This window comes from Symsagittifera roscoffensis, unplaced genomic scaffold (assembly GCF_963678635.1).
Source record: "Symsagittifera roscoffensis unplaced genomic scaffold, txSymRosc1.1 SCAFFOLD_565, whole genome shotgun sequence".
NCBI lineage: Eukaryota > Metazoa > Xenacoelomorpha > Acoela > Convolutidae > Symsagittifera > Symsagittifera roscoffensis.
In genome coordinates, this window is record NW_026971351.1 from 6,102 (window position 1) to 31,260 (window position 25,159).

At 37.9% G+C, this 25,159-nt stretch overlaps 1 protein-coding gene across 1 annotated transcript; it reads left to right on the forward strand.

The window, feature by feature from the left end:
- Positions 1–21,834: 21,834 nt before the first annotated feature.
- LOC134856326 (uncharacterized) lies at positions 21,835–22,797 on the forward strand (the record flags this gene model as incomplete). The annotated part of the gene is made up of 1 exon (XM_063872688.1): positions 21,835–22,797. A coding segment is annotated over exon 1 (963 nt), but the record flags the coding sequence as incomplete, so codon positions are not given.
- Positions 22,798–25,159: the final 2,362 nt, after the last annotated feature.

The following is a 25,159-nucleotide window of genomic DNA, read 5'->3' on the forward strand; positions in this document are numbered from 1 at the left end:
CTAAGCACACGCTGTTCATAAGAACGAAGGTCTACCAAGCACCCTTATAGTCAAGAGCGATTTATGCCCAGAATGAAAAGATTTTAAAAGCCCTGAAAATTGACGCTGCCGCAGAAGTGAAGTAATTCAATTACTGTTCCTCGCAACAAGCCTCAATTGTTAAATCAACGGGGTTTGAAAGGTTACTCAAGTTAGATTCATGTGAAATTCTTTTATATTCTTATATATTTTCACCCATCTGAGCTATATGCATTACTGCAAACAAGGACTCTCCTCAAAACTTACACTAACACCATCGGGCTATTTTGCCAATTGTTCTTATAACACTTTATCTGCTGAAGAACCCCATTCTATTGCAGCCGCCACCACTCATGAAACAGCGCCCAACAATATCGACAAACAACCTGACCGCCCGAAAAATAAACAAAATAACCCAAGATTATCCTCAAGTTCAGTCAATGGCATAAAAAGTCTAAAATTGTCATCCAGAAAAATTAGTCAGAATTTCACAATTTCAACGATTGCGCTGCAATATCGCCTGGTTTTAATTTCCATTATCTGTCCCTTTTTATTTATGAGTTCGACAGTACAGGGTGCGTTATTTCATGGGTTAGACAGCAGCTACTTAGTCTACGAGAGTTGGAACGGCCTTACGGTCGGGCAGTTGAGCTTCGAGATAAAAACGAGAGAAGACAATGGGCTGTTGTTTTACATGGACACAAACGGGACCAATAACTATTACGTAATGATATCAGTGAAAAAGGGAGAGTTATGGTTCGAATATATGCTCGGAGGTGAGATCAAAAACGAGTCCTTAGCAGTCGTCAATGATAATTTGTGGCACAAGGTAAGAAACTTTAATTTAATGCCTTCGTTTTTTTATGACAGATTTTTGTAAATCAGTTTTAACCAAGATGATATAACTTCTTATTTAATTAAACAATGTTTTTGATGAATTTCAACCAAAACATTGGAAGTTTGGACCAAAGTTTTGAAAAAATATACTTTTTACTTGAGTTTTGAAATCTTCATTGGTGGTAGCATGGAGTGTTCGACCCCGATAACATCAAAAAAAACATCAAAAAATGAGTTTGTTTTACAAGAATTGTCATTTTGTAAAGTTTTTTTGAGCGGTAAAAATGGTTTAAAAAAGCTTCATTTTCAGTAATAAGGGTTGAAACAATAGCGCAATCATTAAAATTTGACTCGTGTATTTGGAATATTCCCTCACCACATGAAAGTTAGTCTCAACAACGGAAATGACTAATTTTCACACTTTTTTGAAGTATTTTTTTTGGAATCGGGATCACGACTGAATTGTATCTTAGGGTACCACTATTGCAGCTTATTTTGTTGTGGCTGTGATCAAATAGAATTGAAGAAGTATCCTCATTCACTGTGCTACACAATTTAACAGTTTATTACCAGTACTTTAAGTGTCTACAGTATTCAAAAAATCATTTTTGACAACTTTTCAGAGAATTTTTTTTAAATTAACCGAGCTCGGAGCAAAAAATTTGAGCCAAGCCAGCTTGCACAAAATGAAAACTTGAACTTTCCGAGAGCTTCGGAATTTTTGTCCTTGTAGCTTTGACAGCTCCGTCAAACATTTCAGTTCTTACTTTACATTCGCTTCGGCATGGCAAAAAAAATATGACCTTAACAAGCTTCATTTGAATGAGATTTGCCTTTCCGTGCGTATTGTCATTTGAACTTCGTTGTCAGCTGTGTCGGACTCGCAAAATTTCAGCTTTTTCTCCTTTGATACTTTTTCAGAAATCCATTTTTGGCCGACCGACCCTAAAATTTTTCTAAAGGCGCCTTTGGCGCCAATATATACTAACTTTGAGGGGGAGCGCGCGCCAAAAAAAACGCGATTTTTTTGTCAAAATTTTTCAAAAAGTGCCCAAAACGGCTTTTTTGACTGTTTTTTCAGAAATTTGCCTGCGGCGCAGAAATTTTAGCCAAAATGGGGGCAAAAAGTGCTTTGGGAGAGCTCCAAAAATCAATTTGGTCGACCTAAAAAAAAAAAAAAGGTCGTCAAAATTTTCGAATTTTTTTTGAAAATCCGCCCCCACCCCTCGAGAAAATCCTAGATCCGCCCCTGTGCGTGATGGTATAAAACATAAGCTGATATTTGAGGTAATTCTAAAAAGTTACTCAATGCAATTGCGATCGAACCTTAGATTTTTAGTCTATGGCTATTTTTGATATTTATGTGATAGTAAAACTCAGTGCCTCAGTATAATTTCTGTGATACTTTTAGCGAGATACCTTTCATGCAGATTATCACCGATTAATTCATATCAAAACTCAAACCCGGTTGAAGCGATATCATATATCAATGTACTAGATAAAATTCAATCCCCACAATAAATTTTTTTGGTTTAAAAGTTTTTATATTTAAAAGATTTGCTAAAGATATGATATGATCGATAATAACACAGTACTCGATTATGTGATTATTGTCATTTATTTAACCATGTTTGAATTGATGAAAAACGATGGCTTAGAGCTGTACTTGTTTGACCTATGTTGCAATTTTGAGTTTCTAAACTGTTCTGTAACATTGCTTGAGCCGCACTGATTTGCTTTGTGACTTCGATCCGGTTGGGTTTAATTGGGGGGTGAGGGATCTGCAAACAAACATCGGAAAATGTTTTTTTTTTCAACCAAAGATCGCTTTTCTTAATCGATTTGAAGGTCGAGCGTGCCGAGGTATCCGTTTGCTCAAAGTACGGGAAAATATCTTTTATTGTCATCTGAGGTTATATTTTATCATCAAAATAATTAACAGCAGTAAAAGGTTACAGAAAAAAAACTCATTTAAGGAGGCAATTTAAAACTTCTTAAAGTTCACTTAACAAAAACTTACAGGTAAACAGACATAAGACTTAAGCAGCAAAACAGACAGCGGTGACAGACGATTTAAAACTTCTCGGGCAGCAAATGCCTTAGAGTTTGAAACAATCAAGCCAATCATATCAGAGATTACTCTAGTTTTTGGCAAACTGACACGCTTAATAAATTCGGCGAACTGGCTTTTCGTCACGTTGACCTTGCGCACCTCTCCCTCAGGAGTAGTGTATTCTAGGAGAGGTGAATCCGAAACGGATGCCGTAAGAACAACTAGAGGGGATCTTTGGGTGGTGAGGGGCTGTTTCTGATCAAAATAGATTTCATAAGTAACGCAAGTCAATAGTCTCACAACGCGAAACACGAAGGGTTTTGTTGGTTCAAAATGTAAAAAGAAAAGAGCACACAAGAAAAACTATCAAAGTATTTCCAAGCTTCACAAATTGATTCCCTAAATAATTGTTTTTTTTTATTTTGCCGGTTTTAAAAAGTCTTTAGGGAGGCTGAGGTACATGTAAGTTACCTGAGTGTAGTCCGACCTGATAATTACTGAAATAAAAACTTTTAGACACAAGTGACAGTTGAATTGAGCTGGCATGGCAGCTCAGCAAAACGATAAAAATTTGTTTCCTTGCTTGCTTGATGTTGCAAAATGTGGGATAAGTTTTAATATTTTGATGCTGCGCAAAGACACTTCGAAGCATTTGCTTGTTAAACTAAAAAAAAACATAAATGAAGTTTATATGAAACTGGTGATGATGCTAACCAAATATTTACCTTAACATTGTTCGATTGCAACTTCTTAAGAAATAATGTGCTGATATGATAAGATAATGAAGTCAACAAGACTGCTTGTATTTGACTGCATTTTAAGGTCTATGGAGCAGTGTTTATTTCGAAAAAACTGGATGAATCTAACAAAAAACTAAAAGCTTAAGGTTTTTTGAAATCTTTATTACGAACACTTTAAAGTATCAACTGAAAAAATTTGCTGGCGGGAAATTTTTAAAGAGACCAACTAATATGCATAAATTCGACTTGGAAAGATTTCTAAGACTGATTTGATCTCCGCTTACCTATTATTAGCACGAAATAAATCGCGGGATTTTTGTTCCAATTTTGACAGTGGCAGCCCCCAAAATTTTACCAAAAATTTTCACACGAGAAATATCTTTTTATTTTGAGCTCTGTAACAAAAATATCCTGAATATCTTTCGAATCTTTGAAAAAAATGCTAAATTTAACTAGTTAAAAAATGAATTTGGTTTTGAGATATAAAAACCATCCCGAGCGCAAACATTCCGTCAATTTCTTCGAAAGTAGTCAAAAATTAAACATAAGCTCTTAACAAAAATTGAACATAAGCTGTTAAATAATGCAAAATACATATTGATTTAATTATTATTGAAAATAGTCATATTTGCGCAAACCAAAATAGATTCATTTGCTTTAAGAAGCTGTAGCTTTGTTGTTATTTGATTAAAAATGATAGCAATCGATCATTTCTTCATCGTTCTAACCATTGAAATCGGAGAAAAAAACTCATTGATTGTGTTTTTTTTTTGTTTACTATGCAAAATCAGACCACAAATAATGATCGATGCACTACAAAAAGTTCAAAAAATGACTGTCGAGAAAAGCCGGCTAGCAATTTTTGAGCTGTAGTCTATTTTCGAGCGAGAAAAGAGAGTGAGTATGTCTTACATAAAACAGATTTGTAATGGTCTAAATCTTGTATATTAATGAAGCCGTTAACTTTTAATTTTACTCATTAGAAAATAGTTTTCGATGCTTTGTTTAGCGCCTTCTTCATAAAAAATGCTAAGAAAAAAAAACTGCTGCAAAAACTTTTTGTCGATATTTTTGGCAGTTTTTTCGAAGCTTTTTTCATTTTTCGTGGATAAATAAAAACAGTACTCCTAATTTAGAATTACCGTTGATAATGCTGTAGTTCTACGGCTTCGTTCATATCCCCTGATCATGCCATAGAATGAAAAGATTTGATAAAAAAACACATTTTTTTTGTTTTTATTTTTGTTGCGGTCGGAGCATTCTAGGCGAATTGCTTAACAATTAGCTATCCTTGTCTGAAAATTTTTTTGGCCAGGGTCATAAGTTTTCAAAAAAAACCAATACGAAAGAAAGCAGTTTTTTATATTCGAGAGCATAGTCCAGATGCGCAGATGTTTAAACATTCATAATGTTTTATGGTAGTTTGCTTGGGTTCAGTTGAAAATGAAATCGGTGTGTGCAAGCGGTAAAAGATTCAATAGAAACTGAAAAATCACGTACTTTTAAATAAGAAAATTTATGAAAAACTATCGTACAAATCAAGCAAATTTGAAGAGGTTAGCTTTAACAAATACGGCAAAATCAGTTCTGAGGAAAACAATCGACGATCTGGTCTTTTTAGTTTAGTTGAATTACTCATGCATATACTTTCTTGCCTCGTCAATTATAAGAAACAAGATAGTGACTTCTCTTTCAATTTCTGAAACACTCAGTCTATGGACGGACTGAACCCAACCCTAGCGTTGAAAAATTCAGTAGTTTTTATTTGAAATGACTGTTTTATTTTATGTAGCTAGTAACACTGCACTTTACATGAGACAATGATGACTTTCAACTAACTTTTATCCACTTCTTTGCGCTGTTCTATTAAACACGTGAAGAGTGCAATAACAATCGGCTCATTCGCATTTTTTATTAACAACAATTCGACAAAAAAGCAAATTTTGCACAGGCAAGAAGTATCAGTTATTAATTGCTAACAAAACTGCTCGTATCTGAGCTCAAGGCCCTGAATATTCCGACTGCACTTAATTAACAAACTTTTTTTTGATTGAATAACTCGGAAAAAATTGAAAAAAAAAGAAGATTTTTAAAAATATTTTCTTCTTTTTATCCCCCCACTCGCTAAGTTACAACTTGAGGGTGGGTTTAGCGTCTCGTATTTTGGTAACAGGATTAAATTACTGGTCTCAAATTAATTTGGAAAGCAATAATTTGCTTTTTCGCGTGTTATAAGCACACGATATATCGCACTGTAATAATCCCAAATTGGCCAAATTGGCAATTTTCAAACGCCCGTATAATTACGAAAAATGATCCCAGATGAAAGATACATTTTTTTTGAATTTCAGATTAAAACTTTGAGTTTTTGACAAAACTTCTGAGATGCTATTCCGTCTCAGCTGGAAAAATTCTGTCAAAAACGCTTAGTTAATAAGTCGAAAACTGACTGAACAAAAACCAAACCAAGAATAATCTGCACAAAAATTCAAGCACAAAAAATCAAGCACAACTATTCCTCACTTTCTTCGAATGTCGGAACAACAAAAATTTTTTATACTGTAGTTGCAAAATTGGTTTTCAATGGTTTCAAAAAAGCAAATAAATTCGTACCTTTTCTTTTCAAAAGCTATTTTGTAAAAAATATCAAATAATATAGACATCTCTTGACGCAATGCGACTAGTTTATGGTCAGTGTAAATAACTATAGTACGCCTTGCTTTATCCCAAAAACTTCATTGTTTCAGTTCTCACTGTCATTCTGGAGATGCAGTGTTTTCGTTTGGTGTTATGGCAATTCACTTCATCAGATTGGTTAACACAGTTTTTAATGATTACCAACCAAGTAATAATTTTTTTGAGCATCAGTTACTTTTCGCTGGCCCCTCTGAATAGACGTTCAATCTGAGCAACTAAGGTGTATTCTTTTAGTATTTTATATTCGAGCGTTGACAGCAAAACTTGCCCAGTAAAATAACAAAGAGTACTGTGAAAAAAAGCCTGAATGTTTTTCTCTTGTATCGTGTATTGTGAGACACCAATAATTGTAATCTCCCCAAAACTCCCAAAACCTTTTTAACAAATCTGAAACTTGTTTGTTAATCCTTCCTTTTTGCTACAACTTTCGAAGTAAACTGAACATTTATGCTTAATGTGTTTTTTTATTCAGTCAAGTTTCATCGATCGAAAAATAATATTTTTCACAAAAAGTTTATGCCTCAATGAAATTATTGACTCTCCAAAATAAAAATCAAAAAGATATTTCACCGTTGATCATTAAAGCAAATTTTTGGGAGCTTGAAAACTGCCAATTTGGTCATGCTCTGGACAATTTTACGCGCGCGTTATAGATTTTATCTATAATTCGGAATTAATAACTCGAAATATTGATGCGTGTTAAATTATCCCGAACAACGAATCGATCCGAACTGAATTGAGGCTAGCTACTTTGTCCTAAAATTTTCGAACCATGACATTTCCACACTTGGTCTTTGATATTGCTTATATACACTTTTTCATTGATTTCTTTTCCTGTCTTTGGCCTGAAATACAAGCAGTCTTGTGCTAGGGTTCAATTTGAGTTTGCTAAGTGAAGCTTAAGTAGTTTGTTCAAATGTCTCCCTTTGAAATTTTTTTAAAGCAGATTACAAATTTACGGTTTCCTACAAAAATTACTCAATCTTAGCCGCCACAGATCAAAGTAAAAATGATTGCTTTCAATGCTTCTGAGAGATAGGTGTTTGCGTTTAAAATGCTGTCGAAAAAAAACTGTTCATTTGTCCTTGCGTACTATATTTTTTCTCGTAGGTACGTGCTCCTATTGTTGTTTATTGTTTCGACTTTCGATACGAAAGTAACGGAATATTTGTGCTCGGGGTGGGTTTTTTTTTCTTCAGACAAATTTCGACTTTTTAATTAGCCATTTTTGACGGAATTTTTTTTATCATCCAAAAGGTATTGTTGTCCTGAGCTTAAATTTGAAACGATATTTTACCTGTGATCATTTTTCGTAAAGTTATGAAGGTTTAAAGATGACCATTTTGGCTAACTTGGGACAATTAACGCGCGATATATTTCGCGCTATTAACGCGTAAGCGAAGATATAATCCGTCTTAGAAATCGTTCCAAATTGCTCGAAAGAAGCTTATATGCCATAATTGATTTGTTACAAGGAGCGAAATTTATTCTTGTGTAGTTTAAATGGCGTGTGGGGGGATGATTTTCATGGAAAAAAATTTCAAATTTTAGAAAAAAAAAATTTTCATTTTTTTTTTACATTTAATTTGTTAATGATATATATGTTATTATTGCTCCATAAACCTTAAAAGGCAGTCGGAACATTCAGGGCTTTGCCCTGATACGAGCAGTCTTGTTTCTTTTAAAAACTCACTCTGTGGATCATATCCTGGATGTTAATGCTACATTAAAGTATGAAAGTATAGTATAAAGCCAGTATAGTTGCTTATCAATATCAGCTATATAGCTCAGCATATACATAGTGCGTTCCGGGGAGTTCGGCGTGGGTTCGATTCTCACCTAAGTCGTTTCATTTGAGAATCCTATTTGAGCCGAACCAGACAGAACATAAAATGCTAATATTTTAATCCGTTCAAAATTGGTTTGCAATTGAGTTTCTGTTAATTAAACTGCGTGAACTAAGTATGAACTCATTGTGAAAAAACACATAAATCACACAAATCAGGGCATGAACAAGCCCACTTTTTATCTTGATACGTGTAATGTTGTTGCTAATTCCGTGCAATAAAAAATTACTAAAATTCGCCGTTTATTGATTCTCTTGAATTAAACCGATTCTGTTTCCTGTTTTTATAAGTTATAAAAAAGGCCAGAATATTTTGGTGCCGCGACTCGGGAATTTGTACCAGCCTCGCAAGTGAGTGTGAGTGTGTATGGTGCCTACTTCCACAAGATAAAGAAGGACCGAGCCAAACACAATTTTGTGCTACCTCAAACTGAATCAAGGATCTACCCCTGCACAAATTTGTGCGACCTCAACCTCCGAATCGAGGACCCCCCCCACAATTTCGTGTGACCTCAAGTCAAAAACGGGGAAACGACCACTAGTCAAAACAAAGCCGACAACCCAGAGGCCGACATCACACAAGGCGGAAAGTGGTTTTTTTTGTGGAATCTTTGTATACTTTTGGACTCAGGCCCGGTGAACTACCTGCAAAAACTTGTAAGATCGAACCTGTGCTTTCAACTAACTTTTAGAATCTAATTTGTGCTAGTTTTTTAATCGAAAAAAAGTGCTACTTTTTTGATTATCAGTGCTATAAAATTTCATACGATGTTGTTAATTGCAAACCGATTTAGACCGTACTAGATACATAATCCCAGCTCATACCCAGTACCCTATTACCCCAGGATAGTCTCGAACCCAAAAAATTTTGTGAAAAAAAAAATTCAGAAAATTTTCCAAAAATTTTCGCAAAAAAATTGAATTAAAATTTTCAAAAAAAAAAAAAATTTCTCGAAAAAAAAAGTTTATTCCAACTTTTCCCAAAACTTTCACTGACAAAAAAAAAATTTATTTTTTTTTGCCCGAAATTAGAGCAAAATCGGAAAACACCGTTTTCGTCTCGCCCGTTCAACCGTTTTAACCGTAAATCGTGTCGAGCAATTTTTTTGAGTGAATCCCTACCTCGGTTTCCTCCAGTGGTTGGATAAACTTTAATAATTTATAAAAACAGGAAACAGAATCGGTTTAATTCAAAAGAATCAATAAACGGCGAATGACTGTTCAATATCTTTTAAGCAATTCCCCAAAATGTATGATAGAGAAAAACTTTATAATTTGGCACGATGTTATAAATAATTCATTGAGCAAGCATAGATCAAACAACGATAACCCACTTACACCAGAAAGTCTGATTAAAATTTTAAAAGAATATAAAAAGAAAATATCAGCCATTATTTACGTACACCGTCAAAATACCCCTAATATTTACGGACGTTTGGTTGAAACAGGAATATTAACAATTAATGTGACCAAACATTTAATATCAAAAAGAAAAGCTAGCAATAAAGAATTAATTCGTAAGCTTAAATTAATTCATCCTCCGGCGTTTTTAGAAATAAAAAATTTGAGAATCATTCGACGTTATTTCCCCAATCTGTCCGAATTTATCAATAAAGTTAAAAGTCGTCGACCAAGTTCAAGGAAAAGAAAAGCAGATAAGCAAAAGATTTCACAAATGACAACAGTCGAAGAATATTTAACATTTGTTAGGCATTATAAACCTTGATTTTTTTTTTGATTAGTTAAATTCATCTTTATTTTCAATCTTGTAGTTTGTTGTCCTTCTGTTCCGTAGGCAACGAGAATCGTAGGGGTCTTGCGAGGATCCTCTCGTTCGGTATAGGACGCGGCTACTTGAATTGACTCTATTTTGATTCCGTCAACCGACACTATTTTTTTGCTCTTATTTAAAAACAAATATTTCGAAATGGAGCTTGATCTCGGCCAGAAGCTAAACAAAATTTATCTTGCCAGGAAAGAGTTAGAAACAAATCTTTTCGATTACCATGCCAAAATTACGGAATATATAAGTGCGAATGATAGACCAGCTAAAATTGAAACGTACATAGAAGAATTTGCTTACAAAAATTATAGAGATAAATAATGAGCTTAAATCTTTGTCTATGCACAGCAACAATGCTGCTGAAACAATAAATCAACTTGAGTTTTAAGTTTTACCTGGGATCTACCACTGCAAAACATGACGATGTATTAGGTCTAGCTAAAAATTACTTTCAAATTAAACATCAAGAGGACCAGGTAGCAACTGCACGAACCCCAACGCCAAGCGAATCCGTCCGTTCCAAGAAACCCCTTTCATAGTTTCTAAGATTGCATCAATGATTTCGAGTGAGCGTCGAAGAGAAGCAGCCCTTGCAAAAATTAGACGCGAGGAAGTTGAACGCCAAGTAGAGGCTAAGCTTCGTTTGAAAAAGCAAGAGATCCAGATTCAGTCGATGAAGGGTCAACTTGATCTTGATGTGGTTGTAGAGGAAAGCCGTCAAAAGCTAGCTGGAGCAACTATCGAAGAGGCTGAATATCTGGAAGACGCCTCTGAAATTTGTGAACTTCGTCGTAGCAGATCGAAATTGGCAATGGCCGTTCAGGAGAACCAAACGGAGGAAGACAGGACAAGAATTTGGGTGAAAAAAAAAGGTTATTCCAACTTTTCCCAAAACTTTCACTGACAAAAAAAAAATTATTTTTTTTTGCCCGAATTTAGAGCAAAATCGGAAAACACCGTTTTCGTCTCGCCCGTTCAACCGTTTTAACCGTAAATCGTGTCGAGCATTTTTTTTGAGTGAATCCCTACCTCGGTTTCCTCCAGTGGTTGGATAAACTTTAATAATTTATAAAAACAGGAAACAGAATCGGTTTAATTCAAAAGAATCAATAAACGGCGAATGACTGTTCAATATCTTTTAAGCAATTCCCCAAAATGTATGATAGAGAAAAACTTTATAATTTGGCACGATGTTATAAATAATTCATTGAGCAAGCATAGATCAAACAACGATAACCCACTTACACCAGAAAGTCTGATTAAAATTTTAAAAGAATATAAAAAGAAAATATCAGCCATTATTTACGTACACCGTCAAAATACCCCTAATATTTACGGACGTTTGGTTGAAACAGGAATATTAACAATTAATGTGACCAAACATTTAATATCAAAAAGAAAAGCTAGCAATAAAGAATTAATTCGTAAGCTTAAATTAATTCATCCTCCGGCGTTTTTAGAAATAAAAAATTTGAGAATCATTCGACGTTATTTCCCCAATCTGTCCGAATTTATCAATAAAGTTAAAAGTCGTCGACCAAGTTCAAGGAAAAGAAAAGCAGATAAGCAAAAGATTTCACAAATGACAACAGTCGAAGAATATTTAACATTTGTTAGGCATTATAAACCTTGATTTTTTTTTTGATTAGTTAAATTCATCTTTATTTTCAATCTTGTAGTTTGTTGTCCTTCTGTTCCGTAGGCAACGAGAATCGTAGGGGTCTTGCGAGGATCCTCTCGTTCGGTAAAGGACGCGGCTACTTGAATTGACTCTATTTTGATTCCGTCAACCGACACTATTTTTTTGCTCTTATTTAAAAACAAATATTTCGAAATGGAGCTTGATCTCGGCCAGAAGCTAAACAAAATTTATCTTGCCAGGAAAGAGTTAGAAACAAATCTTTTCGATTACCATGCCAAAATTACGGAATATATAAGTGCGAATGATAGACCAGCTAAAATTGAAACGTACATAGAAGAATTTGCTTACAAAAAATTATAGAGATAAATAATGAGCTTAAATCTTTGTCTATGCACAGCAACAATGCTGCTGAAACAATAAATCAACTTGAGTTTTAAGTTTTACCTGGGATCTACCACTGCAAAACATGACGATGTATTAGGTCTAGCTAAAAATTACTTTCAAATTAAACATCAAGAGGACCAGGTAGCAACTGCACGAACCCCAACGCCAAGCGAATCCGTCCGTTCCAAGAAACCCCTTTCATAGTTTCTAAGATTGCATCAATGATTTCGAGTGAGCGTCGAAGAGAAGCAGCCCTTGCAAAAATTAGACGCGAGGAAGTTGAACGCCAAGTAGAGGCTAAGCTTCGTTTGAAAAAGCAAGAGATCCAGATTCAGTCGATGAAGGGTCAACTTGATCTTGATGTGGTTGTAGAGGAAAGCCGTCAAAAGCTAGCTGGAGCAACTATCTGGAAGACGCCTCTGAAATTTGTGAACTTCGTCGTAGCAGATCGAAATTGGCAATGGCCGTTCAGGAGAACCAAACGGAGGAAGACAGGACAAGAATTTGGGTGAACACTCAATTCCCAACTCAGGAAATAGTTCAGCCCGTGGCGCCAGTCCAAAGTGTCAATCTGGAACCAGCTTCCGAGGTCTTGTCATTTTCAAGTATTGAACCGCCTTTCAGTCGAAATCTGACGATGATTAAATAACTCACATCCATTTGCTGATTATTTCGAAACCACGTGTATAAACTCACAAAGTGTTAACGTCCCTCATACATCAAATACAAGTGTCCGCTTGCCAAACCCAAAGTTAAACAGTACGTATGAGCCACAGGAACAGCTACCTTCGACCAAGCTATACAACTACAACCCTTTGATGCAGAGTAGTTTTCATCATTCTAATATCCCGACGAGCTCAATGCCCATTACTCAACAAACCTTTTTCCCAAGTAATTCCGCAAATTTTGTGTACCAACCGCTTTTACCAACTAACGTTGGTCCTCTCAATCCTCCAACAGTTACCTTCTCCCATAACTCATATTATGTCACACAGCCATCGAATGTTCAACCGTTCTCTAGCGGAGGAACAACTTTTTATGTCGGTGATCCTAAAACTTTAGACGCCGCAATCTATTCAAAACCGCTGATAACGCCTTATACAAATGAGAACAAACAATATGGCCCATTTGCGTCCTCGGGCAGTAAACCAATCACAAATCAAGATCTAGCTGAAATCTTGACACTGAGCCAGAAAGGTCCCTTGCCTGAATGGAAATTGTCTTCTTTCGACGGGAATCCGTTGCAGTGGCCTGAATGGTTTGGTCAGTTCAAAAGTGCAATCGATGCAAAAGTTTTAAGTGATGATGTCAAACTGACATATCTCAAAACTCTCGTTTCAGGCAAAGCGAAGAATGCAATTGCCGAATTCGCTTTCAGTGGAGTATTCTACAAGGACGCTTTGAAAACTCTAGAGAGGAAATTTGGACAACCACAGACGATTGTGGCAGCTCATCTTGAAAAACTTTCGAATTTTCCACCTCTCAAAATGCACAATTCAGAAAGCATTATCAGTTTCGCTTCCTGTATATCCAGTCTTGTCGCAGTTTTAAAATCGTTAGGATATGAGTATGACTTGAAGAGTACATCCGTTTTGGATCAAGTTATTTCAAAATTGCCTCCAAATATGAAAGAGTCATGGTCTCTCCACTCTGTAAAGAAATGTTGGAGACAGCCAACCGTTTTAGACTTTAATGAGTGGCTCCGCGACAAGGCTGAGGCACATGAACTTATGCGTGTGAGTCAGAATAAGTCACGACCTGAGGAGACTCCAAAGACTGGTTTCCATAAACCACCTACAAAAGTTTTTGCCGCTGCTTCAAAGTTGAAAAACCAATTTATGCTCCGTGCCTCCAGTGCAATGGTAAACACCCACTCTGGAGTTGTTCTGTGTTTAAGGAAAAGACCCCAACTCAACGAGCTCAATTCTCCGCACAAAATAGGTTGTGTTTTGCTTGCTTTCAACCTGACCACATGTTCCGAAAATGCCCTAAAGCCCGCAAATGCACTAAGCCTGGTTGTGAAAGCACCCATAATGTCTTGTTACATAGTGCTGAGAAAGTTTTCAGCGTAAGGTCTGCAAACAAAGAGTTAAACAATAGCAATAATGCAAGCCTTTCGAATTCAAACAGTACCGCCCCGCCGAACCGGAATAAGCCGCAAACTTCGTCATCTAACGTAGCCGGTTCGTCGTCTTACAAGAAACTTACGGGACTCCTTCCTGTGCTTCAATTGGAAATAAGTTCTTGTTAATGATATATATGTTATTATTGCTCCATAAACCTTAAAAGGCAGTCGGAACATTCAGGGCTTTGCCCTGATACGAGCAGTCTTGTTTCTTTTAAAAACTCACTCTGTGGATCATATCCTGGATGTTAATGCTATATTAAAGTATGAAAGTATAGTATAAAGCCAGTATAGTTGCTTATCAATATCAGCTATATAGCTCAGCATATACATAGTGCGTTCCGGGGAGTTCGGCGTGGGTTCGATTCTCACCTAAGTCGTTTCATTTGAGAATCCTATTTGAGCCGAACCAGACAGAACATAAAATGCTAATATTTTAATCCGTTCAAAATTGGTTTGCAATTGAGTTTCTGTTAATTAAACTGCGTGAACTAAGTATGAACTCATTGTGAAAAAACACATAAATCACACAAATCAGGGCATGAACAAGCCCACTTTTTATCTTGATACGTGTAATGTTGTTGCTAATTCCGTGCAATAAAAAATTACTAAAATTCGCCGTTTATTGATTCTCTTGAATTAAACCGATTCTGTTTCCTGTTTTTATAAGTTATAAAAAAGGCCAGAATATTTTGGTGCCGCGACTCGGGAATTTGTACCAGCCTCGCAAGTGAGTGTGAGTGTGTATGGTGCCTACTTCCACAAGATAAAGAAGGACCGAGCCAAACACAATTTTGTGCTACCTCAAACTGAATCAAGGATCTACCCCTGCACAAATTTGTGCGACCTCAACCTCCGAATCGAGGACCCCCCCCCCCCCCCACAATTTCGTGTGACCTCAAGTCAAAAACGGGGAAACGACCACTAGTCAAAACAAAGCCGACAACCCAGAGGCCGACATCACACAAGGCGGAAAGTGGTTTTTTTTTTGTGGAATCTTTGTATACTTTTGGACTCAGGCCCGGTGAACTACCTGCAAAAACTTGTAAGATCGAACCTGTGCTTTCAACTAACTTTTAGAATCTAATTTGTGCTAGTTTTTTAATCGAAAAAAAGTGCTACTTTTTTGATTATCAGTGCTATAAAATTTCATACGATGTTGTTAATTGCAAACCGATTTAGACCGTACTAGATACATAATCCCAGCTCATACCCAGTACCCTATTACCCCAGGATAGTCTCGAACCCAAAAAATTTTGTGAAAAAAAAAATTCAGAAAATTTTCCAAAAATTTTCGCAAAAAAATTGAATTAAAATTTTCAAAAAAAAAAAAATTTCTCGAAAAAAAAAGTTTATTCCAACTTTTCCCAAAACTTTCACTGACAAAAAAAAAATTTATTTTTTTTTGCCCGAAATTAGAGCAAAATCGGAAAACACCGTTTTCGTCTCGCCCGTTCAACCGTTTTAACCGTAAATCGTGTCGAGCAATTTTTTTGAGTGAATCCCTACCTCGGTTTCCTCCAGTGGTTGGATAAACTTTAATAATTTATAAAAACAGGAAACAGAATCGGTTTAATTCAAAAGAATCAATAAACGGCGAATGACTGTTCAATATCTTTTAAGCAATTCCCCAAAATGTATGATAGAGAAAAACTTTATAATTTGGCACGATGTTATAAATAATTCATTGAGCAAGCATAGATCAAACAACGATAACCCACTTACACCAGAAAGTCTGATTAAAATTTTAAAAGAATATAAAAAGAAAATATCAGCCATTATTTACGTACACCGTCAAAATACCCCTAATATTTACGGACGTTTGGTTGAAACAGGAATATTAACAATTAATGTGACCAAACATTTAATATCAAAAAGAAAAGCTAGCAATAAAGAATTAATTCGTAAGCTTAAATTAATTCATCCTCCGGCGTTTTTAGAAATAAAAAATTTGAGAATCATTCGACGTTATTTCCCCAATCTGTCCGAATTTATCAATAAAGTTAAAAGTCGTCGACCAAGTTCAAGGAAAAGAAAAGCAGATAAGCAAAAGATTTCACAAATGACAACAGTCGAAGAATATTTAACATTTGTTAGGCATTATAAACCTTGATTTTTTTTTTGATTAGTTAAATTCATCTTTATTTTCAATCTTGTAGTTTGTTGTCCTTCTGTTCCGTAGGCAACGAGAATCGTAGGGGTCTTGCGAGGATCCTCTCGTTCGGTATAGGACGCGGCTACTTGAATTGACTCTATTTTGATTCCGTCAACCGACACTATTTTTTTGCTCTTATTTAAAAACAAATATTTCGAAATGGAGCTTGATCTCGGCCAGAAGCTAAACAAAATTTATCTTGCCAGGAAAGAGTTAGAAACAAATCTTTTCGATTACCATGCCAAAATTACGGAATATATAAGTGCGAATGATAGACCAGCTAAAATTGAAACGTACATAGAAGAATTTGCTTACAAAAATTATAGAGATAAATAATGAGCTTAAATCTTTGTCTATGCACAGCAACAATGCTGCTGAAACAATAAATCAACTTGAGTTTTAAGTTTTACCTGGGATCTACCACTGCAAAACATGACGATGTATTAGGTCTAGCTAAAAATTACTTTCAAATTAAACATCAAGAGGACCAGGTAGCAACTGCACGAACCCCAACGCCAAGCGAATCCGTCCGTTCCAAGAAACCCCTTTCATAGTTTCTAAGATTGCATCAATGATTTCGAGTGAGCGTCGAAGAGAAGCAGCCCTTGCAAAAATTAGACGCGAGGAAGTTGAACGCCAAGTAGAGGCTAAGCTTCGTTTGAAAAAGCAAGAGATCCAGATTCAGTCGATGAAGGGTCAACTTGATCTTGATGTGGTTGTAGAGGAAAGCCGTCAAAAGCTAGCTGGAGCAACTATCGAAGAGGCTGAATATCTGGAAGACGCCTCTGAAATTTGTGAACTTCGTCGTAGCAGATCGAAATTGGCAATGGCCGTTCAGGAGAACCAAACGGAGGAAGACAGGACAAGAATTTGGGTGAAAAAAAAAGGTTATTCCAACTTTTCCCAAAACTTTCACTGACAAAAAAAAAATTATTTTTTTTTGCCCGAATTTAGAGCAAAATCGGAAAACACCGTTTTCGTCTCGCCCGTTCAACCGTTTTAACCGTAAATCGTGTCGAGCATTTTTTTTGAGTGAATCCCTACCTCGGTTTCCTCCAGTGGTTGGATAAACTTTAATAATTTATAAAAACAGGAAACAGAATCGGTTTAATTCAAAAGAATCAATAAACGGCGAATGACTGTTCAATATCTTTTAAGCAATTCCCCAAAATGTATGATAGAGAAAAACTTTATAATTTGGCACGATGTTATAAATAATTCATTGAGCAAGCATAGATCAAACAACGATAACCCACTTACACCAGAAAGTCTGATTAAAATTTTAAAAGAATATAAAAAGAAAATATCAGCCATTATTTACGTACACCGTCAAAATACCCCTAATATTTACGGACGTTTGGTTGAAACAGGAATATTAAAAATTAATGTGACCAAACATTTAATATCAAAAAGAAAAGCTAGCAATAAAGAATTAATTCGTAAGCTTAAATTAATTCATCCTCCGGCGTTTTTAGAAATAAAAAATTTGAGAATCATTCGACGTTATTTCCCCAATCTGTCCGAATTTATCAATAAAGTTAAAAGTCGTCGACCAAGTTCAAGGAAAAGAAAAGCAGATAAGCAAAAGATTTCACAAATGACAACAGTCGAAGAATATTTAACATTTGTTAGGCATTATAAACCTTGATTTTTTTTTTGATTAGTTAAATTCATCTTTATTTTCAATCTTGTAGTTTGTTGTCCTTCTGTTCCGTAGGCAACGAGAATCGTAGGGGTCTTGCGAGGATCCTCTCGTTCGGTAAAGGACGCGGCTACTTGAATTGACTCTATTTTGATTCCGTCAACCGACACTATTTTTTTGCTCTTATTTAAAAACAAATATTTCGAAATGGAGCTTGATCTCGGCCAGAAGCTAAACAAAATTTATCTTGCCAGGAAAGAGTTAGAAACAAATCTTTTCGATTACCATGCCAAAATTACGGAATATATAAGTGCGAATGATAGACCAGCTAAAATTGAAACGTACATAGAAGAATTTGCTTACAAAAATTATAGAGATAAATAATGAGCTTAAATCTTTGTCTATGCACAGCAACAATGCTGCTGAAACAATAAATCAACTTGAGTTTTAAGTTTTACCTGGGATCTACCACTGCAAAACATGACGATGTATTAGGTCTAGCTAAAAATTACTTTCAAATTAAACATCAAGAGGACCAGGTAGCAACTGCACGAACCCCAACGCCAAGCGAATCCGTCCGTTCCAAGAAACCCCTTTCATAGTTTCTAAGATTGCATCAATGATTTCGAGTGAGCGTCGAAGAGAAGCAGCCCTTGCAAAAATTAGACGCGAGGAAGTTGAACGCCAAGTAGAGGCTAAGCTTCGTTTGAAAAAGCAAGAGATCCAGATTCAGTCGATGAAGGGTCAACTTGATCTTGATGTGGTTGTAGAGGAAAGCCGTCAAAAGCTAGCTGGAGCAACTATCTGGAAGACGCCTCTGAAATTTGTGAACTTCGTCGTAGCAGATCGAAATTGGCAATGGCCGTTCAGGAGAACCAAACGGAGGAAGACAGGACAAGAATTTGGGTGAACACTCAATTCCCAACTCAGGAAATAGTTCAGCCCGTGGCGCCAGTCCAAAGTGTCAATCTGGAACCAGCTTCCGAGGTCTTGTCATTTTCAAGTATTGAACCGCCTTTCAGTCGAAATCTGACGATGATTAAATAACTCACATCCATTTGCTGATTATTTCGAAACCACGTGTATAAACTCACAAAGTGTTAACGTCCCTCATACATCAAATACAAGTGTCCGCTTGCCAAACCCAAAGTTAAACAGTACGTATGAGCCACAGGAACAGCTACCTTCGACCAAGCTATACAACTACAACCCTTTGATGCAGAGTAGTTTTCATCATTCTAATATCCCGACGAGCTCAATGCCCATTACTCAACAAACCTTTTTCCCAAGTAATTCCGCAAATTTTGTGTACCAACCGCTTTTACCAACTAACGTTGGTCCTCTCAATCCTCCAACAGTTACCTTCTCCCATAACTCATATTATGTCACACAGCCATCGAATGTTCAACCGTTCTCTAGCGGAGGAACAACTTTTTATGTCGGTGATCCTAAAACTTTAGACGCCGCAATCTATTCAAAACCGCTGATAACGCCTTATACAAATGAGAACAAACAATATGGCCCATTTGCGTCCTCGGGCAGTAAACCAATCACAAATCAAGATCTAGCTGAAATCTTGACACTGAGCCAGAAAGGTCCCTTGCCTGAATGGAAATTGTCTTCTTTCGACGGGAATCCGTTGCAGTGGCCTGAATGGTTTGGTCAGTTCAAAAGTGCAATCGATGCAAAAGTTTTAAGTGATGATGTCAAACTGACATATCTCAAAACTCTCGTTTCAGGCAAAGCGAAGAATGCAATTGCCGAATTCGCTTACAGTGGAGTATTCTACAAGGACGCTTTGAAAACTCTAGAGAGGAAATTTGGACAACCACAGACGATTGTGGCAGCTCATCTTGAAAAACTTTCGAATTTTCCACCTCTCAAAATGCACAATTCAGAAAGCATTATCAGTTTCGCTTCCTGTATATCCAGTCTTGTCGCAGTTTTAAAATCGTTAGGATATGAGTATGACTTGAAGAGTACATCCGTTTTGGATCAAGTTATTTCAAAATTGCCTCCAAATATGAAAGAGTCATGGTCTCTCCACTCTGTAAAGAAATGTTGGAGACAGCCAACCGTTTTAGACTTTAATGAGTGGCTCCGCGACAAGGCTGAGGCACATGAACTTATGCGTGTGAGTCAGAATAAGTCACGACCTGAGGAGACTCCAAAGACTGGTTTCCATAAACCACCTACAAAAGTTTTTGCCGCTGCTTCAAAGTTGAAAAACCAATTTATGCTCCGTGCCTCCAGTGCAATGGTAAACACCCACTCTGGAGTTGTTCTGTGTTTAAGGAAAAGACCCCAACTCAACGAGCTCAATTCTCCGCACAAAATAGGTTGTGTTTTGCTTGCTTTCAACCTGACCACATGTTCCGAAAATGCCCTAAAGCCCGCAAATGCACTAAGCCTGGTTGTGAAAGCACCCATAATGTCTTGTTACATAGTGCTGAGAAAGTTTTCAGCGTAAGGTCTGCAAACAAAGAGTTAAACAATAGCAATAATGCAAGCCTTTCGAATTCAAACAGTACCGCCCCGCCGAACCGGAATAAGCCGCAAACTTCGTCATCTAACGTAGCCGGTTCGTCGTCTTACAAGAAACTTACGGGACTCCTTCCTGTGCTTCAATTGGAAATAAGTTCACACACAGATGTGACCACTGCTCTTGTAATGTGCGATTCCTGTTGTACCCACTCATGGGTCTCAGCGGGCCTAGCAGAGCGTTTAAATTTAACTGGCCAACAGCTGGATATTCTGGTAAACGGCTTCAATTCGACGGAATTCGTTCCCACGCAACAAGTCGAAGTGAATGTTTTTGCCAAATTCGACCACCATGAATACTCGTTTAGGGTTACGCCGTTTGTGAAAGACAGTTTGAGCGTTGGTTCCGAAACCATTGACGTTACCATTCTTCAAGACAGGTTTCCACATCTGCAGCCAATTAAACCTATTGTCTACAACTATTCCGACGTTGAGATGATATTAGGGCAGGATGTCTTTCATGCAATCAAGCCTCTCCAATACTTCCAAGGACGAAATCAAAACACTCCTGTCGCTGTCCGTATGCCCATTGGCTGGGTTCTCAGTGGCCCACTTCCATCACCAATTGGTGTTCGAGCCACCACTTTCAAGTGCAATGTTGAGGACGTACCACTTGCTGACCAAGTGAAGAAATGGTACGAGCTAGAGTCGTATGGCACGTTTAAACAAGCTGATCCCCGTTCCTCAGCTGATAAACGTGCACAAAAAATTCTTGACTCAACCACGATTCATGATGGCAGTCGTTATATTGTCGGAATGCTCTGGGCTGATGACAACATTCATCTTCCCGATAACTTTTACGCTTCGTTGGTCCAGTTTAAGTCTCTTGAAAAGCGTCTAGAGAAAGATTTAAACCTGAAAACTCAATACGCATCAGATATCCGAAGTGATGTCGAGAAGGGTTACGTGGTCCCGGTTAGCCCTCACGACTCAAAAAACCGCTTAGACCGAGAATTGTACGTACCGCACCACCCAGTTTTAAATCCGAACAAACCCGGCAAAGTTCGGCGCGTTTTAAACGGTGCTTCTAGGTTTCACGGCAATTCACTGAATAACTCCCTTCTAGTCGGTCCCGATCTGCTTCAGAACCTTTTATTCGTTTTAATGCGCTTCCGAGAGCACAAATACGCAATTTCCGCAGATATCGAAGGCATGTTTATGCAGGTCGGCTTACTAGAAAACGATCAACGTTCCTTGCGTTTTTTGTGGCGGGAGGACCCCACATCAGATGTGAGTGTATTTCAATATACAAGGCATATATTTGGAGCGAAAGATTCTCCGACGAGTGCTAACTATGCTCTTCGCCGAACAGCCGTCGATAACCAAGATCGTTACCCCGATGCCGCTTGCGCCGTGCTTAACAACTTTTACATGGATGACTACCTTGGGTCTGTGAAAAACCCAGAAACTGCTTTAAGGTTAAGTCGCAGTTTAGTTGAACTGCTTAAGTTGGGTGGGTTTAATCTTACAAAATTTATTAGCAACGTTCCCAGTTTGTCTTCGAAACTAAATCTCCCTAAGACCAGCGCTAACAACAGTAAGGAAATTATTACCGCTGCGATTAATCCGGAAACCGCATCGCATGTTCTCGGTCTCAAATGGGACCACGTCACCGATACGTTGGTTGTGAGCAGAGGAGTCAACCGCGAACTCAAAGACTCTGTTACGCAGCGATCAGTCCTTAGTTTTGTGTCCTCCGTGTTCGACCCCATAGGTCTTGTCGCCCCGTATACCGTACGCGCACGCTTGTTACTGAAAGATATCTGGAGATTGAGTGGCCAACAGTGGGACGACCCACTGCCAATTGAGTTGTGCCGCAGATTCACTGAATGGCACTCTGGCTTGCCAGTTTTAGGGCAGCTCAAAATACCTCGTTGCTATTTTGACTTCTCAGTAGATGAGATTGAGCTGCACATGTTCGGTGATAGCTCATTGGACGTTTTCTGTTCTGTAGCATTCCTTCGAGCCCAGAAAAACGCCTGTTCCAAATGTCAACTAGCGTTTGTTTTCGGTAAAGCAAGAGTAGCCCCGATGAAGATGCTTTCAATTCCGAAGTTGGAACTTCAGGCTGCGCTTCTTGCCAGTCGCCTGAAGGATGATATCGAGAAAGCTCTGACACTGAGTAATTCCAAAGTGTTCATGTGGACTGACAGCACAACAGTCCTTCAGTGGTTGAACTCGACAAGCAAACAGCCCGTGTTTGTAGCCAATCGAGTAGCCGAGATTCTGGAGTCAACATCAATTGACCAATGGTTCCATGTTTTGAGTGGAGACAACCCCGCTGACACCGGAACTAGAGGTATTACTTCTGACTCCCTCAAGCAAAGCAGTTGGGTAAACGGCCCTTCCTTTTTGAAAACTTCTGATTGGCCTTTCAATCCAAATAGGGAAGTTACTGACAAAATTCGCCTGGATGCTCCGGTCTACGATCTAAACGAGGGTTTAGAGGTCTCTTCCAATTTTCCGTGCACTGCAGTTTCAACTGACTTTGCCTTCCCTTGGGAAGATTATAGCTCGTTCTCCAAGATAAAGCGACTGGTCGCATATATGTTGAGACTCTCACCTAAGCATAGACATTTCAGATCCCCAGATAAGGCCATAATTGATCCAGCAGAACTTGTTATTTCAGAGGAAAAACTTTTGCAACTTTCGCAGTTAGAGTCATTCCCAGCTGAAAGTAAACAATTAGCAGCTGGAAAATATGTGAAAACGTCGAGCCATATATCATCGTATTCGCCTTTTATCGGGATGAACGGTTTAATTAGATCTACTGGCCGTATCCAACGTCTCTCTGCAACCGCATTCGAAACTCGCCATCCAATAATTTTGGATAGCCGCCATCGCCTAATCCGATTGTTTCTCCGTTTTTATCACATTAAGCACGAACATCAGTCAGTCGACTACCTTCGTTCTGTCATTCATCAGCAATTTGTTGTACTACGCTTAAGATCTGCACTAAGAGCTATTGAAACACATTGCGTGTGCTGTAGAAAGCGAAAAGCGAAAACCGTTACTCCAATTATGTCTGACCTTCCCGCGGAGCGTCTAGGTTACCGCCAGCCACCGTTCTCGAACTGCGGCGACGATTATTTTGGACCATTTCATGTAACCATTCCTCGATCTTCCGAGAAACGCTGGGGTTTTCTATTTACTTGCTTAACGACTCGCGCAATTCACCTTGAGTTGGTTCCATCCATGGACACAAATTCATGTGTGATGGCAATCGAGCGCTTTATTTCTAGGCGAGGAACACCCTCAATAATTTGGTCGGACAACGGAACAAACTTTGTAGGAGCCGAAAAAGAGCTTCTTCTGTGCATCAAAAATTGGAACGCAGAAGCTCCACTGTCGCTCGTACACAAAGGCATTAAGTGGAAGTATAATCCGCCAAGTGCACCACATCAAGGTGGAGCATGGGAGCGAATGGTGCGCAGTTGTAAGCGTGTGTTTTCTGCAATCTTAGGGTCAAAAAGTTGACTGACGAGATTTTGAACACAACCATGTGCCTAGTTGAAGGTTCACTAAACGCCCGTCCACTCACTCCCGTTTCTGACGACCCCGATAGTCTTTAGGCTTTGACGCCGAATCATTTCCTCTTAGGTCAGCACAGTCTAACGTTTCCGTCTCTAAGGTCGAGTGAAAACTATTCTCACTCTAAGCGCTATGCCCGTGCGCAGTCGTACGCAAACGCAATTTGGCAGCGATGGTTAAGTGAGTACGTCCCTACACTCAATAAAAGAGTTAAGTGGCATGCTCCTCCCGAATACTCTTTGAAAACGGGAGATATGGTGTGGTTAGTTGAATCCACTAGCCCTAGGGGCCACTACCCACTAGCACGCATAACGTCGTTAAACTACGGCAAAGACAACACCGCCCGTTCCGCAAACCTAAGGACCGTTTCCGGAAACTACACTCGTCCGCTCGTTAAGCTCGTTCCGGTTCTCGCTCCTTCGGGCGTGGAGGATGTTAATGCTACATAGCATTAAAGTATGAAAGTATAGTATAAAGCCAGTATAGTTGCTTATCAATATCAGCTATATAGCTCAGCGTATACATAGTGCGTTCCGGGGAGTTCGGCGTGGGTTCGATTCTCACCTAAGTCGTTTCACTTGAGAATCCTATTTGAGCCGAACCTGACAGAACATAAAATGCTAATATTTTAATCGGTTCAAAAGTGGTTTGCAATTGAGTTTCTGTTAATTAAACTGCGTGAACTAAGTATGAACTCATTGTGAAAAAACACATAAATCACACAAATCAGGGCATGAACAAGCCCACTTTTTATCTTGATACGTGTAATGTTGTTGCTAATTCCGTGCAATAAAAAATTACTAAAATTCGCCGTTTATTGATTCTCTTGAATTAAACCGATTCTGTTTCCTGTTTTTATAAGTTATAAAAAAGGCCAGAATACTGGATCTATTTGGGCCCCACATAGCTCTCACGCCACTTTTAAACCTGACACCCCTGCTGGCATTGTAATTTGATAACATTCACTGTCTCTCAATGGCAAGTAATCTCGCACAACAAAATGTTCCGAATTGATTTAAGGCAATAAGCTCATTGACTTTATGAATTTCATACACGATTCCAAAATAAACATAAGAAATTTGATATTATTTACCTAAAATTCATGGTTTATTCATTTTTCATCTATTCGGAACATTCACAGCTCTGCCAGAATACGAGCAGTCTT